The 18,643-nt window shown below is 41.6% G+C and overlaps 1 protein-coding gene across 5 annotated transcripts in view; it reads right to left on the bottom strand.

Annotated features, from left to right (window-relative positions):
• Positions 1–678: 678 nt before the first annotated feature.
• mpp2b (MAGUK p55 scaffold protein 2b) overlaps positions 679–18,643 on the bottom strand; it is a gene marked incomplete at its 5' end in the record, with an annotated part of 36,062 nt that continues 18,097 nt past the window's right edge. For 2 of the 5 annotated variants that reach the window (XM_080049024.1, XM_080049022.1), the window contains 11 exons: positions 679–899; positions 1,431–1,559; positions 1,991–2,193; positions 2,389–2,550; positions 2,645–2,713; positions 3,886–3,988; positions 4,168–4,299; positions 9,847–10,074; positions 10,820–10,975; positions 11,565–11,717; positions 16,739–16,887. In XM_080049024.1, coding sequence (XP_079905150.1) covers positions 723–899; positions 1,431–1,559; positions 1,991–2,193; positions 2,389–2,550; positions 2,645–2,713; positions 3,886–3,988; positions 4,168–4,299; positions 9,847–10,074; positions 10,820–10,975; positions 11,565–11,717; positions 16,739–16,887 — 1,661 coding nt within the window. In that variant the 3' untranslated portion in view covers positions 679–722. Of the gene's footprint in view, positions 939–1,430; positions 1,560–1,990; positions 2,194–2,388; positions 2,551–2,644; positions 2,714–3,885; positions 3,989–4,167; positions 4,300–9,846; positions 10,075–10,819; positions 10,976–11,564; positions 11,718–16,738; positions 16,888–18,643 lie in introns of all 5 variants that reach the window. The other 3 variants (XM_080049026.1, XM_080049025.1, XM_080049023.1) reach the window with 2 other exon arrangements.

Here is an 18,643-nt window from a genome sequence, read left to right as displayed (position 1 = left end):
TGTACTGTATATATTAGTGTGTGTGTGTGGTATTTGAGTGCGTACATGTATATTGCATGTATACGGCATGTTTTTGTAGATCTATTGCTGTTAGTTTATCAAAGAAGTGGAGACATACCATAAGAAGCAAACATTTTAAACACACACACTTCGTACCATATGATCAAATGGTAAAATATAGAAAATTTAAATCACAGATGACATTTGGTATCTTTCCAATCTGCCCTACCAATCCAATGTAAACATTACTCTACTTAAAGTAGGGAAAAGGCAAAAAACTTTAACATCCTTTAACGAAAATCTTTCTGCAAAACATAGTCTATACTCTAAGTCTATTTCCACATTAATGATAACACACACACACACACACACACACACACACACTCACTCACGCTATTGCACTACATCCTCATAATTAACTCTATGTCTTTCTCAACAAATATATTGATAGAATGATTCCGATCCTGACATGAAATACAACTTGACGTTAGGCTCAACAAAATACTAAGATTGTACAAAATAATAAAATAAAGACTGCTCTACACGAGGCTGGTCATCTGCACTGAATCATGATGATGATCGGCCTTTCACTACAAACCTTGGCCACCAATGACTGCATGGAACCAAACAGCCCCACTGGAGCTATCAATGTTAAATGGTCCACAGGCCCTTGGATCTGAGGCCCTGGCACCTTTGCTGCTGGTGGCCTCCCTCTGTGGCTCTCAGAACACCCAGCTGACGGGCACCCACTGCTGCTCCGTCGATAGTTTCTCCAAAGCCGACCGTAGACTCCGAAAAGCAGCCTCCAAGCCGTCGTTTATGATGCACAGGTCAAAGTAATGTCCGTAGGCCCGCTTAATACGCTCGCTCTCGTCCACCGTCTTCTTCAGTTCGGAGTCCTTAATAGGGAGACCATTGGGTGAAGGTAAATGCAATGACTGGGTAATCACTTGGATGGAGGAAACACTGAAATCAAATTAGTTTAAATAATTTAAATGGTAGAAATGCAACTTTCTTGTTAGCGTTTGCCTATGCTGAGTAGATCAAACACATTGGGTATTCCATTCACTAACACAAAAAGCTTTTCCTGTAATGCATTTCAGATGAACTATTTCAGGGAATGACGTTTAATCTACCGTTTGGCTGATGCCAAAGTTGGGACCAATGACTTTTAAAGCCCCTGAAAGAATATTGCGAAATTATGTGTATACACATTTTGATTCAAATGCTGCTCAAATCTGATGCAGCAAAGCACATGACGATACAAATTCTCTAGCCCAGCAACAAAACATATCTAAAGGGAAATGACAAAAACAGGTTCCAGGTTTGACGGTGGTATAGTGTGCGTTTAAGGTAGTACCTTGTTTGCAATAGAAGAAGTTAGAAGTTGAAATGTTTTTTTTAGACCTTTTCAGAGAACACACACTCACCGTTAACTGCTTGGTGACCACTCCTGACTCAATTGCTGACTTATTCATAGCTTTGAGAACCTCGAAATCCGGAGCTTCAATGAACACAACGTAGGGCAGGAACTCTGACGTCCGCAGGACTTTGAGAGCCTTCGGGGGAACACACAAATGTATGCAAGACATTTCTTAATCATTGCGAAACAAGCGATGGGAATAGCTGACGCTCAAAAGCAATTAGAAAGCTGAGAACGTGACCAAAATGCAATGGCAGCATCTTCATCTCACAAATGTATCATGCTAATGTGTGTAAATAAGATTAGCTGAGTGTTTCCAGCGAGTAATGCTGATCATTAAAAGATCCTTTTGTGATAAACATGGACGATGTCCTTAGCCTGAAAATACTTCACTAGCAACAAGCTGTGCATAATCCGTTAGTCATTTTACACTGAAGTCATTTATTCATTAGTCGTTGGAAACATGATAGAGTGGGGGGAAGTTTAGATTAGAGAGGAACAGAAGCCAGGCACGAAGGCAAGTGGGGAAGTGAGAGAAGATGAGTGTTCCATGTGAGCTTCCTCTACCTGCGGGTTGACGTCCAGGATGCAGATCTTTGCTGTTTCGATGACCTCGTGGATAGAGTTGATCTTGGTGCCGTACAGGTTCCCGTCATACTCGCCGTGCTCCAGGAAACGAGCACTTTTGATGTCACACTCCATCTCACTGCGAGTCATAAAGGAGTACATCTGGCCATCCCTCTCATCCACCTTTGGTTTCCTGCAGGTGACTGAATAATAATAAAAAAAAACAATAATAAAAAAGGCAGAAGTAGATCATTTGAACAGTGCAAATACAGACACTGTTAGGTAAGAAATACACAACAAACATTTCAGTTTGAATACTAAATGGAGGAAAGGGAAAAAATAAATAAAAATAGTATCATTGTATGTGGTTTAGTGCGATGGTGAATGGCTGCACTCACAGGGGATGGTGGTTCCATAGCGCAGGGGATCCGACACCAGCAGCTTGTTCTTCAGACTGCGACGGCCCACCCCCTGCGCACCAATCAGAACCAGTGTCTTCCTCCTGAAGGGCGGGACCTTGGCCACCTCTTCGTATATCCTCAGCTCATGCCGGTCGAATTCTAGTAAGAAAATCAATAATTAAAGAGATGAACACCACAAAAAAGAAAATACTAAAATGTGATGCCATATGTTTGTATGGTGAGTTCAAAGTACCTGCATTCTTGGTGGTCAAATACATCATCTTTTTTTTCTTCTTACCGCCCATCCCAGCACATAGAGGACCTGAGGTGGACAGCGACACACAAAACAAGATGAAACCTTTCAAACCTGGGTTTGTGTCTCTGCCAGCCACTTCAACAAAGCCCCTGTTAAAATGATGTAATATCAAGGTGAAATGTCTTTGAAAGCACCGCTGCTGTGTCATAAATCCCAAAGTCTTAGAAAGTAATGGGGAAGGAATACCACTAGGTGGCACTGTGTACCAATGGTGATCTGTCTATGCAACCAGTCTGCTGCCAGAGGACACCTGTGACAAGCTATTATTTACTATCTATGGTGACAAGGCAATCTGCTGTTCATTATGGCAGATTACTTAGTGGATGTCTCCTAAACAGGGACGTACATGGAAGCAAACATGAGTTTGGTTGTAAATGTTTCATGTCCAAATTCAACTCAAATACTGTGTGTACCTTACAGCCAGAGTGTTATTGATGATTTTAAACTATTTTTCTTGTTGTAGGAATTTGATCCAACAATTCCAGACCAGAACTATCCAGAAATTTATGCTGTTCATATTTTTTATTCAAATCATGCTCTCTCTCTCTCTCTCGCGTGCCAGCACACAGATGTGTCCTTCCCTGGCACCAAGGGCAGGAAAGTTGGGCTGTCATCTCCCTCTCCTCCAAAAGTGAAGGGCATGCGGCCGGCTGTGACTCACCACCTGTTTTTGTTGCTACTGAGGACGCCAGCATAGAACCATAAAAGATTTTCACTCATCATCCATCTCATTAAAGAAGAGATGATTATTGATCAGGTCTGTATTTACATGGCTTCTTATCAACACTCCTCAGTCAAAACTCATTCTCAGAGGAAAGGGTGTATGTGTGTGTGTGTGTGTGTGTGTGTGTGTGTGTGTGTGTGTGTGTGTTTGTGCGTGCGTGCGTGGGTGGGTGCGCGTGTGGGTGGGTGCGCGTGTGTGTGGATGTCAGACCCTGCAGTTTAATAAGCAGCAGATTGGATCAGGCTTCCCCGAGTCATGCCGATGCTCATTATCAGCCCTCTACTGTCCACTGACAGGCTAAGAGAGGCTGGAGAGACTAGTATGAGATAGAGAGGGACCATATGTTTTGTCTTTGTTGCCGTTGTGTTTGCGATGCGAGTAGTGAGTGTGTGTCGTCGCATGTATCTGCATAATGTAAAGGCCCTTCTCTGCTCAGCTGCTGAGAGGGTGTCACCTGTGGTGGTGAGCTCCAGGTCTCTCTTCACAAATGCTTTCCTCTTCTCCTCAAGCAGCTGGCTAGGAATTAGCCCCGCGCTGCCTCCCTCTACGTGACAGGCCTGTGAGACATGCACGCACACACACACGCACACACACACACACGCACACACAAAGAAAGAAAGAACGAGATAATGGTGAATTAAAACTCCTCCCTTATAAGCTCAAGCTATTGACACAACAAAATGACTTGAATATCTTTTGCATTTGGTTGGAATAAGAGGAGGTGAGCTATACACACCTGCCACCAGTTGAGGTCCTCTTGGTTGAAAATCTGCAGAATGTCCCCGCTGCTGAAGCTAAGCCCCGCTTCCTTACAGGGAATCAGGTTATCATGGGAGGGGTCGTAGTCAAAGTTACACTTTACAAAGGCCTGAGTGGATAAAAAGATGTGGAAAAAGAAGAAAGGTGTCAGTAAATGATAGCTTTAAAAGGTTGTCAAAAAAGTCAGGTTATACAGAAAACAAAATCCACATTGGATTGAATAAACAGGCTGGACACGTATACCTATGCTGCCATTGGTGTGTTCTATGATCATGTACTGCGATCATAGTGTCCATCGCTATGAAACAGCCTTGTGCATTTAAAACCCACTCCATCTCTCAAGCTCACTTTCACCACATCTCAAGGCTACAGGACTAATTTTTGTCTCATAAACCAAACCCTGAATCCCACTGACAGGAGGAGGAGGAGACGGACAGACACCGAAATGAGAGACAAAATCTTTAGCCACGATAATCTCTCTCTCTTGCCCTTGATGCCTTTTCTCATAACTGAACCGATGCTTGAGTATTGAAAAAATTTATTTAAAAAAGGCAACACTTTTATGTCTCTAATTCCCTTGTAAGGACACATTGGATACATACACACTTGTAGTTCTGTCAGTTGAGCCTAGTCCCCATGCCCTCTCCACACCGAGGCGTGAAACACAGACCTTATAGAAGAGAACTTTTAGGAACAATCATAGCCAAAGTGAGACATCCAACTAAGCCTCTCAGACAGCCACTAGAAAGTGTTCAGGTTGGCACTTTGATGTCCGCAGCTGATGCTACAAGAAAAAGGAAAACTAATCACTTGTAAACTCTCAAAAGGCGAGAAGCTCCTCCGGAGACAACTTGCTGTCGAAAAGTCTTGTCACGGATAAGTCTTCACCTACTGAAATATTTCTTAAGGGCCATGACTCTATTCAGTGAATAACCCTGAGAAATGGGAGGACATTAAGTTCTTACGTGAGAACAATTTCAGAGCATTTCTGCCAGATTGACAGCTTGGCCTCGATTCCTAAGGTCTGTCCAGAATGGCTAAAAAAAGTGATTTCTTTACTTTTGACAACTACAGGTATTGCTGCTGTCATGTTGACATCTGTCAAATCAAGTTCTGGTAGTTTTGGCTAGGCTTTGAGCTACATGCTAATGATATGTAACATCTAACATGTTGATGTTTGGCCAGGACACTCTTCACAATGCTCACCGTCTTAGTTTAGCATGGTAGCATCCTAACATTTGCTATTTAGCAATCAACAAAGCTGAGGCCGATGGGAGTGTAGCTTTGCGGGCATTTGGTCATAAACCAAAGTTTGACAAGTTGCTTACGTGTTGATGGATCCAATCCATCCAATAGCTAAAAGACATTTTCAGTCAAAGCCACAAATGTCAGCCTATCTGGTACCAGAGGAAAAAGTCAGGGGATCACCAGAGATATCCTCTGGGCATTTTGTATACCTGTAAAAAAAAAACTTAGGGGAGAACGGGGGAATCTGAGGCATCGGGTAATGTGAGCCACCCCCTGTATCTAGGCAACGGAAAACATTTGTGGTCATGTGAGATATATGTTTTCAAGCCCCTCTCATTTCCCCATGGCCCTGAAAGAGAGGACCTCATGGTGCTGTGGTAGGCATGTTTTTTTCACCAAAATAGGTATTTTGCATGTAAAAGTAAATTTTCTTGCTGTCAACTTAATCAACTGTTGTGCCAAAGCAAATGTATTGACGTAGAAACACTTCTATCATACGTGTTGATGAACTACCAACATATGAAAACCATGTGATGATATTAGCCTGAAATGCTAAGTGAGGTAGTTTTTTCTCAAATTGTGGTGGTGGGGGAAAGTGAGCCAAATGCTGTGAGGATGAGGCACAAGTTATGTTTAGTCTTAAATATATTTTAATTTAATATTACATAACATGTTTTATTTTAATGTCATACACATTGTAGAAAAGCCATCATGCCAAGGAAATACACCAGGAAGACGACTAGGGGCAACCACACAGAAAGAGCATCTTCTCATCTTTCCCTGTAACCTTCAGGGCTGGAATGTAGAGTAGGCCTAGTTGTAGAGTATGACAGGCTGATGTTATAATCCAGTTGGGTCTTCTCCTGTGTTCTGAGTCCCAGGCTGTTCTCGCTGGTTCTGATTTTCCTATGCTTTTTGACCCACAGACACAAGCTGGCTCTAAGTGTCTGTGTTCTGACCCCCAGACTGTGTTCTAATCTAACTGGTTATATCTTTCATTTGAATCTTATTCAAACCTTTTGAATTATAATATGTTGTATTTGATTTTGTTCAGAGTTACTTTCAAGTGTTTAGAAAATTTGCTTTGCTTAATTGACCAAACCCCATCATTATTTTCAGTCCAACATTAGTTCTGGAATGTGTGTGTTACAATATGTGTTGTTATGGTAGTTTCAGAGTGGAAAAAGTAAGTGGATCAGTTTACCCCCTTGATTTTTCTGGTCTGTCTCAGTTTACCCCACAGCTGGGGTAAAGTGAGCCACATGACAACTTTTTTTTAAAACAATCATATTTTCACTGCCCTTTGTCTTGAAAAAATTCTGCTAATGCCCATTTCTAGGAAACATCCAGAATTAATGGGAAACGGGTAAATTTGAGTGATAAATCATTTTAGCTCGCTTAGAGGGGAGCAAATGTAAAAAGTGGCTCAGATTACCCCGTTCTCCCCTATTCTAATCCATGCTACAGTTTATCAGATTTTTCAGTCTGGACACCGTGGTGTTTTGATCCAGTGGATAACTAACATTTCAGTTTCAGTGAATATTTGGCAATTCAATTCTCTCCCAAAACAGCAACAATAAGCTTCAAATACATGCGTGTCTATTCTAGATGAAGCCTCTTTACAGCATTTTCTTGTAGATGATGTACTAGTACATTTTAGTGTAGTGTAAGGAATTAAATTGGTCACGGCTTCTTCGAGCTCTAGTGTTCCTCTGTACTACTGCTTAGACCGATCAGTCACAGAGCGTTGTGCCCCACACGTCTATAGCTGTGTTTACTGCATCCTCTGATGTGCTCTATCCTTCCCATCCTATATACAATACATCACCAGGCAAGATAACCCTCGTTCCCTCCTCCCTCAATCTTAACTGGGTCACATTTTCCGATGGACTAGCTCCCTGTGGCTCTGAGGAAGCTAGTCTTCAGTAGCTACAGCAGCATAACCCGAGGAGAGCCACGACTACTCAAAAATGTTTTTTTTTTTAAAGTTCTTGTGGAGAAAAGCAGACAAAGACTGCTTTGTCATGAGCTGTCCTTGGGATCCCTGTTTTTATGTCTAGTTGCAGAAGACTTCAATTATTGATCCATTATGTACAGTATCTCACAAAAGTGAGTACACCCCTAACATTTCTTCAAATATTTCATTATATCTTTCCATGCGACAACACTGAATAAATGACACTTTGATACAATGTCAAGTAGTCAGTGTACAGCTTGTATAACAGTGTAAATTTACTGTCCCCTCAAAATAACTCGACACACAGCCATTAATGTCTAAACTGCTGGCAACAAAAGTGAGTACACCCCTAAGAAAAAATTTCCAAATTGGGCCCAAAGTGTCAATATTTTGTTTTGCCATCATTATTTTCTAGCACTACCTTAACCCTCTTGGGCATGTAGTTCACTAGAGCTTCACAGGTTGCAACTGGAACCCTCTTCTACCCATTCATGACGACATCAAGGAGCTGGTGGATATTAGAGTCCTTGCGCTCCTCCATCTCCCGTTTTAGGATGCCCCAAAGATGCTCAATAGGGTTTAAGACTGGAGACATGCTTGGCCAGTCCATAACCTTTACCCTCAGCTTCTTTAGCAAGCCAGTGGTCGTTCGGAGGGGTGTTTGGGGTCGTTATCATGTTGCAGTACTGCCCTGCGGCCCAGTTTATGAAGGGAGGGGATCATGCTCTGCTTCAGTATGTCACAGTACATGTTAGAATTCAATGAACTGTAGATCCCCAGTGCTGGCAGCACTCATGCAGCCCCAGACCATGACACTCCAACCACCATGCTTGACTCTAGGCAAGACACACTTGTCTTTGTACTCCTCACCTGGTTGCCGCTCCACACTCTTAACACCATCTGAACCAAATAAATGTATTTTGGTCTCATCAGACCACAGGACATGGTTGCAGTAATCCATGTCCGTAGTCTGTTTGTCTTCAGCAAACTTTTTGTGGGGTTTCTTGTGCATCATCTTTAGAATAGGCTTCCTTCTGGGATGACAGCCATGCAGACCAGTATGATGCAGAGTGCGGCGTATGGTCTGAGCACTGACAGGTTGACCCCCCACCCCTTCAAGCCCTTCAGCAATGCTGGCAGCACTCATACGTCTATTTTCCAAAGCCAACCTCTGTGTACGACGCTGACCATGTGCACTCAACCTTCGTAAACTGGGCCGCAGGGTGGTATTGCAACATGATAACGACCCCAAACACACCTCCAAGACGACCAGTGGCTTGCTAAAAAAGCTGAGGGTAAAGGTTATGGCCTGGCCAAGCATGTCTCCAGACCTAAACCCTATTGAGCATCTTTGGGGCATCCTCAAACGGAAGGTGGAGGAGCGCAAGGTCTTTAATATCCACCAGCTCTGTGATGCTGTCATAAATGGGTGGAAGAGGGTTCCAGTTGCAACCTGTGAAGCTCTAGTGAACTACATGCCCAAGAGGGTTAAGGCAGTGCTGGAAAATAATGGTGGCCACACAAAATATTTACACTTTGGGCTCAATTTGTATTTTTTTTCTAAGGGGTGTACTCACTTTTGTTGCCAGCAGTTTAGACATTAATGGCTGTGTGTCGAGTTATTTTGAGGGGACAGTAAATTTACACTGTTATACAAGCTGTACACTGACTACTTTATATTGTATCAAAGTGTCATTTATTCAGTGTTGTCCCATGGAAAGATATAAAGAAAAATGTGAAGAAATGTGAGGGGTGTACTCACTTTTGTGAGATACTGTATGTGCCGCAAAAATTACCCTGCATTTGGATAAGTGACAAAACTGTAATGCGGATATTGTAGCGAAATACCCTAAATTATTCCCTCTGTTGGATTAGATTTATGATTCTTGGCACAGCATACAAGGTCACAGAGAGCAAGGGGTGCCAGGGAGGACAGTGAGTGGTACTTACTAGATTGATGAAAATGACAAAGTCACTCTTTGTACAATATTTATTTCCGGGAGGGTGCACTTTTGAAAGAGTATGAGATTCGATGAGGAAGATTCAGCGAGACATTTCAAAGACGCAGAGGAGTCGCAGTAGCTCTCTAAAACGTGTGGCCCAAAATATTTCTCACAATGTATTGCTTGCTTACATATAGTAGCGGATATAGTAGCCTACTGTAGTATATGGTTGGCATGCAGTTATTATGTAGGTTGAATTACTTATCATGTAGCTACTGTAATTACATGTTTTAGATACATTTTTAATTGAATGTTTTAACGCTGCATGGAGACGTTAGGAGATTGTGTGCGCACAATTCACTGCAGGTGGGTATTGATAAAGGGAAGATTACTTACAGGTGTCCGCTGCATGGTTTCATAGATCTCAAAATGTCTTACTCAGTTTTGTGAGTGTGCAATGTGTTTGGGATGGATTGTACGCAGCAGTTTTCTGAATGAGGCCCCTGACCTGTCTGGCTGTGTGTGGCTCCTGGTAGCTGGGCAGGATCTTCAGCACCACGCTGCCACTGGCCTCCTTCAGCATCTCCTGCAGCACTTTGGGGTCGTTACCCACTTCCTGGCCGTTCACCTCCTTGATGATGTCGCCCACGTGGAGCAAACCCTGCTGGTCGATCATGCCGCCGTGCAGGATCCGGGCAATCACCAGCTCGCCGCTCTCCACTCGAAATGTCACACCCTACACACACACACACACACACACACACACACACACACACACACACACACACACACACACACACACAGTCAAAATATACTGTCAAAATAATGTGAAGTGGGCTAACTTCACTCGACTCTAACAAGACTATAAAATGAACATAACTTCTATTAATGGGCGAACTAAAAACTACTGTAGATACGATGGCCTCCGCAGCTAAGCAGTTCAAATGTCGAGTAGGTGTGGGTGAGGTTGAAGCATCCACCGCCATGGCTGAGTGGTGAATCCCATGGAGAAATATGTTAAACTGTGATGGCCACTAGATGCTGGCTACAAGAAAAATAGCCAACCGTTTTATAAGGAAATGAAGACGCTTAAATTTGGATGTTGTTGCGCCAGTAACTTACTATGTGTTTGCATGCAAACCTGAAGAAGGGATGTCAAAATGACACTTCCTATAAACAGTTGGCAGAGAGTTATGTGGGAAGAAAGTGAGACAAAAGAGCACCTGGCAAGGCTATCACAGAGTCCTTGATATTATTCCACAACATGTCAACCTGCTGCAGATGTATCAGCGCTATTCTTTTATGCTACGAAGCAGTATAAATCTGACGTGTGTGTGTGTTCTCTTTTTAACAGTGCTACAAAGAGGGCTCATTACGCTGAGTGCATGTGCCATTTACTGAGGAGTTTTTTTTCTTCTTTTAATCACTACAATTCTTCCTTCCTCTGGGAATACAATGGGTTTTAAACTGAGCGGACTTACCAGGTGCTCGCCAGACACCTTACGGATCCCCACCATCCTGACTGCGTCTGGGGGGACGGGCTGGTTGTTGAGGCCCGAGTCCATGAAGGAACAGGGGCTGGGGGGAGGAGTCTCGTAGTTTTTGGACGCCACGGAATCATGGGTCTCCAGGAGGGACTGTGTGAAGAAAAGACACAAAAGACTCACCCTAACGCCACTGGTCTGCGAATAATGGTCAAGGATTAATAATTAAAATTAAAATTAAAAATACATAACCTAAAGCAGCTCAAAATCAATTTAATCCATGCCAGCAAATAATGCACCAAAAAGCTTGGACACCACTTTGATAAGTAATGAAAGCTTGTCCTGCCTGTGTCAAATGTGCACTATGCAGTTTCAGGGGATGGTGATTTATTTGCAGAACCTGCAGTTAGTTTTACAAAACATATTTTCTCTTCATGTAATTCTTGGTATTGAATAATGCTATCATCATAAATCAAAACTAAATTATTTTGAGGAATCTGAAACCAAATGTTTGTAAACAAAACGTTGAGCCCTAGTGCTGTTAACAACATTGACACATTTAGGGTAGTTTCCCAACACCGACCAGTGTTTCCAGGGATCCAATTTTCCTGTTTATTCAATTAAATTATAAGAATATACCTTAGAAATGTTCACTTCTCTGACACACTCAAAAGTTAAAAAGTGCACCTTTAAACAAAAAGCTACAGCTCACTGTAAGACGTATAAGCCCTGTGCTCCAAACCTGGAAGTGAGGCTCCTTCAGGATGCGGATCAGTTCATCTGCTGCCTGGCTTGTGTGCGTAAGCGGGCTGAGCTCCTGTAGGATGTCCTGGACCAGCTCCATGTTGTTCTCCCTTACGGCCTCCAGCTTGGGTTCTTCAAACTGCTCATGGGCCTGCCGTTCAAGGAATAGAGAAAAAAGATGCTCCTTCACATTGTGTACACATTTCAAGATGTTCCACTCTTTAAAAAGCCTTTTATGACATTTCATTCCTTAAGTGCTCCTTCTCTGTGAGCAGTTAATGCACCCTGCTGAGTTATTATGATGAAATGAAAGTTTCTGTTGATTCAGTTAAACATAATTGGGTTAAAAACAGCAACCTGAAGCCAACCTCTACTGCTGGGAACAATAAGCATGGATTATGGACTCACAAATCTCTACCTAAAGATACAAACACCAAGAAATACTAGGTGTGAACCTGAGTCAAATAGTGTGCTCTGTAGGTTTTTTGGTGTGTAGCTGTGAAACATCAATATTTCAAGGAACATTTATTTTTATTTTTTTCTCCTCTACTGCCACAGACTCAGGGTGTAGTGGTTCTTGGACATGGCCTTATAAATACACCTCTGCTCCAGGGTCACATAAATAAAATAAAGTAAATCCTTTCCCATCTGGTGCAATTTAGATGATTTTGTTTCAGAGTTCACACATCATACTCTTTACTAATACATGTTTTGAGATATCTTTACAGATGTATGAAGAAAATGAATAAAAAAAACACATAAACATTATTGCTTAAACCTCTCAAATTCTACAGAACCTAAGTAGATAAACAGTTTTTTTTCTAAATCACTTACAAACCAAATAGTTACAGAAGCTCTACTTGCTAAACTGCTACACCGTCTTGTGTTTGAAGATTCCCATAGCCAGCGCGATCCCACTGAGGATTGCTCTAGAGGGACTCTGGCAGCCATGTTTGTTTGTTTACTCAGGAAGAGAGAGGAGGAAGGATCCCTGCAGCTAGACAGGATATGGTGTGCACACATACACACAAACAAGATACACAGATATTCAAAAAATGCCTGCATGTACACACTGTCACGCAGGGACACAAGTACACAGCGCACATAGCCGCACAGTTATTTGCACATGACCTAAACAGTGCACCCAGGGAGCTCTTTGGCCCTGTTCAGTGATAGGGCAGCAGGACTCTGCTCATTTGGCATTTTGGCAGAATTCTTTGTAACCTGATGGCGCGAGCGGTCATGGTCTGGCCCTTGGACAACATACCAATATGGATACTATGCTTTAGCCGTTGCCATGACTAACATCATTTCTGACTCATGCATGTTTCTGTTTTGACTCCACTTTAAATATTTCGGTTACATCTGAAGAAATAATCTGACTATTTATGACAAAAATTACTAAGATTTGCTTGTACTTTCCTATTATATTGAACATTTTATAGTGATTCAGTTTTTCAGTCACTGAATCCAAATATTCAACGCAAACTGTAATGAAATTTGTGGTTTCAAAAAATTCTGTTACTGTAAATAAAAAACACTAGTAATCTTCCTCCGCACCCATTGTTCCCAAGGCAAAAAGCTTATCTCTTTAGTTTGCTACCCTAGTTTCAGAATGAGCCATTGCCCTGTTGTAAATATCACTTGTGGCCACATTTGGTGTTATATAGCACAGGTTACAAAGGCTCCCTTTAATGCTGGAAGTGTTTCTCCTTGGTTTGGTTTGGATGCAACTTAAACAATGTCAATACAACGGCTCCAACATAACATATACTAACATACCGTGTTGTGAAAAGACGTTAGGGTTCTCCTCTAGGACACACTCTTGCTTAATTGTGAGCGCTACAATAAATAAGGTGTACAACAGCATGTGAAGGCAAGCTTTTTGTGCAGGATTTCTGTTGCCGCACTTGCTGCTAAATGTCAACAGCTGGTTGGAAATTGGGTAATAATTATCAGGATCTCGACAGCTTGGCACATTATAACTAAAGTGTTTTGCACAGAGCTGTTTTGTATAGCACCAGAATTAATTCTTTTGGGAGCCACTCGGCAGTAATTCACAAAGACCCCGGAGTCTGATTTACAGTCCGAACAGAAAAAATGTGATTGGAAGTTTGTTTAAAAAGGCACAAGATACATAGCTCAATGTCTACAGGCAAAACGCCTGCTTGTTAAGCGGTCTTAAAATGCCTCAATAGTCCTGATTGCTCGGTTAGATATAGAGCCCACGCACAGTCAGGGCCACAGTCACAATATGAATATCATGGGTTGCGCTGATTGCATCCTTCTGTAGTGAGCCTGGTACAATCAGCGCTATTCAGTGAGGTCCCCACGTCACAAGCAAGGTCCCTCGTTCTGTCCCTCTTTTAACAACATGCTCTTATCACTCTGAGCGCTAAGTGCTAAGTTTATAGATCTGTCATGGGGTCAGGAGGACAAACTCTCATCTTGCAAATCCTTTTCACATCCCGACGAAGTGAGGCGTGTTTTACTCCTAGCATGCATCAGCGGATTCATCTATCATTTAAAGAATGCTCGTCAACACACCTGTACCACCGAAACCTCTTTTAGACATACATTACAAGCAAACACCAGTGACTCACATGCCTCAGTCAACGCGCACACACACACACACACAAGCCGTTTTCTTTAAAGGAAAATAAACCAAACACAAAGAGGCAGGGTGCGAAATAAAGATCGAAGAGAGTGGATGACGCTCTATTTTCAGAAATATTGGCTTTTGAAGCAGAGCTTTTTGCCTCCGTCTCTGTTTGAGTCTTAGAAGCAGCCTGCAGCAGATTAATTCTTTCCTTGGACAAAGGAACCTCATGGCCACAAACAGCTTCCACCTCAATGCACTGACTGCAATATTATGAAGATAAATGAGTTAAATCCATACTAAAGACTGTTCACAGCAAGGAAAATGCAAAAAAAATTAGGGGGGAGGGGGAGGGTCAGTAACCAACGTGAACTTCATCTACAGTTAACTTTTGCTCTTGCATACTTTTGCATCACACTTATTTTGTCCTTCTTTCTCACACTTTAAAGAAAAAAAGTTAGTCAAATTGCGCTGTTGGCAAGAAGTGGAAGTGGAAGACTTGGGCAACGGGAAAAGAACATGAGACGCAGCGGGATGAAAATCTGAAAAGAAGTCCTGCCCTTGCTCAGCTTCTTCACTCTTCACTTCAAAAGGCTGTACTACTACCTAACAGCAGCATCACTCTCCTCCATTTAAATGTAGTGTGGGTCGGTTTCATAAATGGGACCTCTTACATAACCTCTCAAGAACTGAGGTCGCTTACTACATCCCTGCTTGTATTCTTTAAGTCTGCTTTTGTGGTACTTTAGGGAATCTGCTTGAGTATCATCAAGACGTCAGCGTTTGAAAAGAAAATGCAGCATGCAGCTTGTTTTTGCCTCACAAAACAATAAGGTGGATGTCATCATTGTAAAAAAAGAAATTGGTTCATAGTAGACTGTGAGCTCTGTTTGCGGTCAATTCACTCGAGCTATTCTCAAGGTTGAGCGTAATTTAGCAAAGATATGTGACACACAATAATAATAATCATAATAATAATAAGCGACTGATCAAAATAAAAGTTTTTGAGACCAGTGAAAACAATTGCCAGCCAAATCTGAGTTTTCCTGGAAAAAGGCTGGGCACAGTGTCCTTGAAATATCTTCCCTGATTTGCTACTGTCCAGAACAACCTGTAATCCAAGGTCTGGGCAACTCCGCCAACAGAAATCTGTGCAAATGCAACATAGATTTAAAAAATGTATCTTGTTCAGTCTTAGAGATATAAAGACTGTGGATAAAACAAGAACAATACATCAACCAGTACAGCAAACCTTCTCTAACCCTAACAAGTGTTTAGTGGCGCGTGCTCTAGTATTATCCATAGATGGTATATAAAATATATTATCGTTATTATCGTGTTGAACTACAAGGCCACTATAAAGGATGATGTACAACATTCCTTGATTCTCAAATGGTCGCTGGGGCTGCTGCTGCACCTGCACCTGTCAATTTGTCAAACGTGTGATGGGTTCCTGCTTTGCCCACTGATTTCTATTTCAAGCTTTTGCTCTGATTGGCAATTGAAATGTTGTATTGCCTTGTTAAAATGACTGACAGCTAAGTAACATTGGAAATACTCCTTTGAACAAAAAGAGATTTATTGTCTGTGCTGTTGCCAAAACTACTATACATCTCAAAATGAAAACTCTTTCCAATGTTTTCAGTGACTCAAACTTTATATGGCAGCCTGTTCAATATATCATTCAATAGACCGATGAGGCAATCCATCCAACCATGGCCGTCATTGAAGGCCTGTAGGGTTCACCTAGCTGTGAGCCCCAGCAGCAGTTATATGAGTCCCAGGTGTTTACGTAGTATCAAAGTTTGCACAACATCGGCAACAGCATAAGGCTCTCTCTGCTGTACCTGTAATCAAAAAATATGTATATCTTTATCACATACATCATCAGACCACTGGGAAAAGATATATAAGGCTCAAGTGATGGGACTAAAAAGAACAAAGGGGAGTTGCCATTTAACTATTAAAATTTTTGGAGTTTTGTTGCCTTTGCGGAATGACATTGTGTCAAGGTAAAATACCAGATTTCTGATCAATTTGCTCAACTTAATAGAAAACAACCAAACAAGCTCATTAACATGGTAATGTGATTACGCTTGATGAATTCAGTCTGCCTTTTTTTAAGGTTGATTATCACACGCTGAAATCTAAATTTCAAATGTGACAAGGGGTGTGAATATTAAGGTTCCATTTGGCAAAATCATTTTAATGAAGCTTCTCATAAAGAATGCAAATCGGTGTGAAACCACTTGCTTTGCATTACGTACCAGTGTTAATGCAGCAAATGGCAAATGCAAATGATGATACTGAAATTTTAATGTTGCGGTAGACTGAACTGACAATTACCAAATCATTGTACTTTCACGTGCATAAAATATCCTTATTTTTTGCAGTGGACAGTGGACACACTACCTAGCATACAACTTGATATGAGTAACCTGTGCTGTTGGGATGCAATTGTGATGTGGTTACAATACAGCTGAAGTCCTTCCTCCCTGACTTGCCTATTCCTTGACACCTTCATATTAAAAGCTCTGACAGTCCCTTGCTGCATGTCTCTCTCATACACACACATATATAATTCTACACTTATAATAGTAACAGCATGAAGTTATTCTCACCACTGGGCTCTCCATGATGCCTTTGAGGAAGATGAGGTCCAGGTCGTTGGCAGTTGTGGAGCTTGTGCTGTCACTCAGTGTGTCCAGAGCCTGATGCATGGCTAAAATATAGGCACACACACACACACACACACACAGGAGAAAGAAAAGAGTTTAAGTCACTCAACTCCGCTCCATATTTCACAGTTACCTATGGGAAATAAGACTGTATAGATCAAGCCACAGAGAGAGGAAGAGAGAGAGAGACAGAGAGAGAGAGAGAGAGCTGCTTCACATCTTTTCCCAAGCAATTTCACCTCTGTCAGTCACTCTCCTCTTAATCTGTCAGAAGAGATAGTATCTTTTTCCCACAACTCCAAACTTCCTCCTTTTCCCTCCTACGCACTTGCTCGCACACACTGACACACACACACACACACACACACACACACACACACACACACACACACACACACACACACACACACACACACAAACAGAAGCTTAACAATAAAGCTGCTGACGTTGCTGAGACAAACTTTTTTTTCAGTTTGTATGCCTGCATCAAACAGTTTATTGTTTTTGAGGCTGGATCAGACTAGATTTTAATATGGCACAATAAGTCCATTTGGTGTTTTTATTTTTTTATTTTTTATAATTTATTCATTTCTGGATCATAGAGCCCCTCTTGATGATAAGCCCATAAAGTAAATACATGCACATACACACAGCCTTGTCTGAATAGCTGTTAAATCAAACTGCTAAACAACAGAGGACATCAATCAATAAGACAAAAAATCAATCAGTGGACAGAAATTACGTTAACAATTCGATGAAGGTCAGGAAAAGGTTCTGTCTTGCTTGAAAGCACCGTGCCTACTTGCTGTATGACGCATTAAAGGTACCAGACGCATTGACATCACCTACCGGCAGGCATTAATCTCAGCCGGCAATGACTGGAAGAGTGGGCATTTTTTATTCACAGGCAATATTTGTCTGTTGTAATTTTCTCAACAGACACTGAGGCCTTTGTTTACAAAGCTAAAAATACCACGGCGGCTTTTAATTCTCCCAGAGCAGGCAGACTGGTCAGATCCAGCACGACCCACTTCATGTGAGATGTGATTGATCCTGTAAGAGGGCTGCTAATTAAACTTGTGTTAGAGGATTGTGTCTTAAATGCTTTCTATGGACCAATTCTAATCATACGTACGTTTTTAAGCAAAGGACAATGACAGGATGAAGTACACTTGGGATAACATTAACCAGTATGCATAATAAATTAATATTGTCAACAACAAAAATGGAGAAACCACTCAAATAGATGTATTCAATATATCTGTTTATACTTGTCTTTAAAGGGGCGCTCCTTGGCATAGTGAGCAGAACGCGTACCATATTGGCTCAGTCCTTGTCGCAGTGGTCGGTGGTTTGAATCTGACCCATGGACCTTTACTGCATGTCATACCCCTCTTCTTCTCCCCATTTCCACTCGATCACTTTGAATCTTCAATTGTCAATGAAGAGGTTAAAAAAGAAAAAAAAAATCTCTTTATACTTGTCTTTAAAGTTTATTTACTTTGAATATTTAATTATTTTATATTATAAATGTATACCACCTTGTGACAGAACTTTGGAGACGTGAAACACTGTTGTATAATGTGTGTTTCAATATGAAATGCATTTCTTCTATTGAGTTATAGGGGTGAACGAGCATGCCAGCATACTTAAAAATTAGTCCCATGTACACGATAGGATGAAAAAATGATTGGATGGTCAGGTCCAGGTAAAATAATACAGATAGCCATGCATTTAAAGTGACCAATGGCACAAAGGCAAATAAATAACAAGCGACTACTACCTCCATACTGGCGGCTC

The sequence above is a fragment of the Ammodytes marinus genome (assembly GCF_949987685.1).
Source record: "Ammodytes marinus genome assembly, chromosome: 20".
Classification (NCBI taxonomy): domain Eukaryota; kingdom Metazoa; phylum Chordata; class Actinopteri; order Uranoscopiformes; family Ammodytidae; genus Ammodytes; species Ammodytes marinus.
The sequence above is the reverse complement of the archived record's forward strand: the minus strand, read 5'-3'. Positions and strand labels throughout refer to the sequence as shown.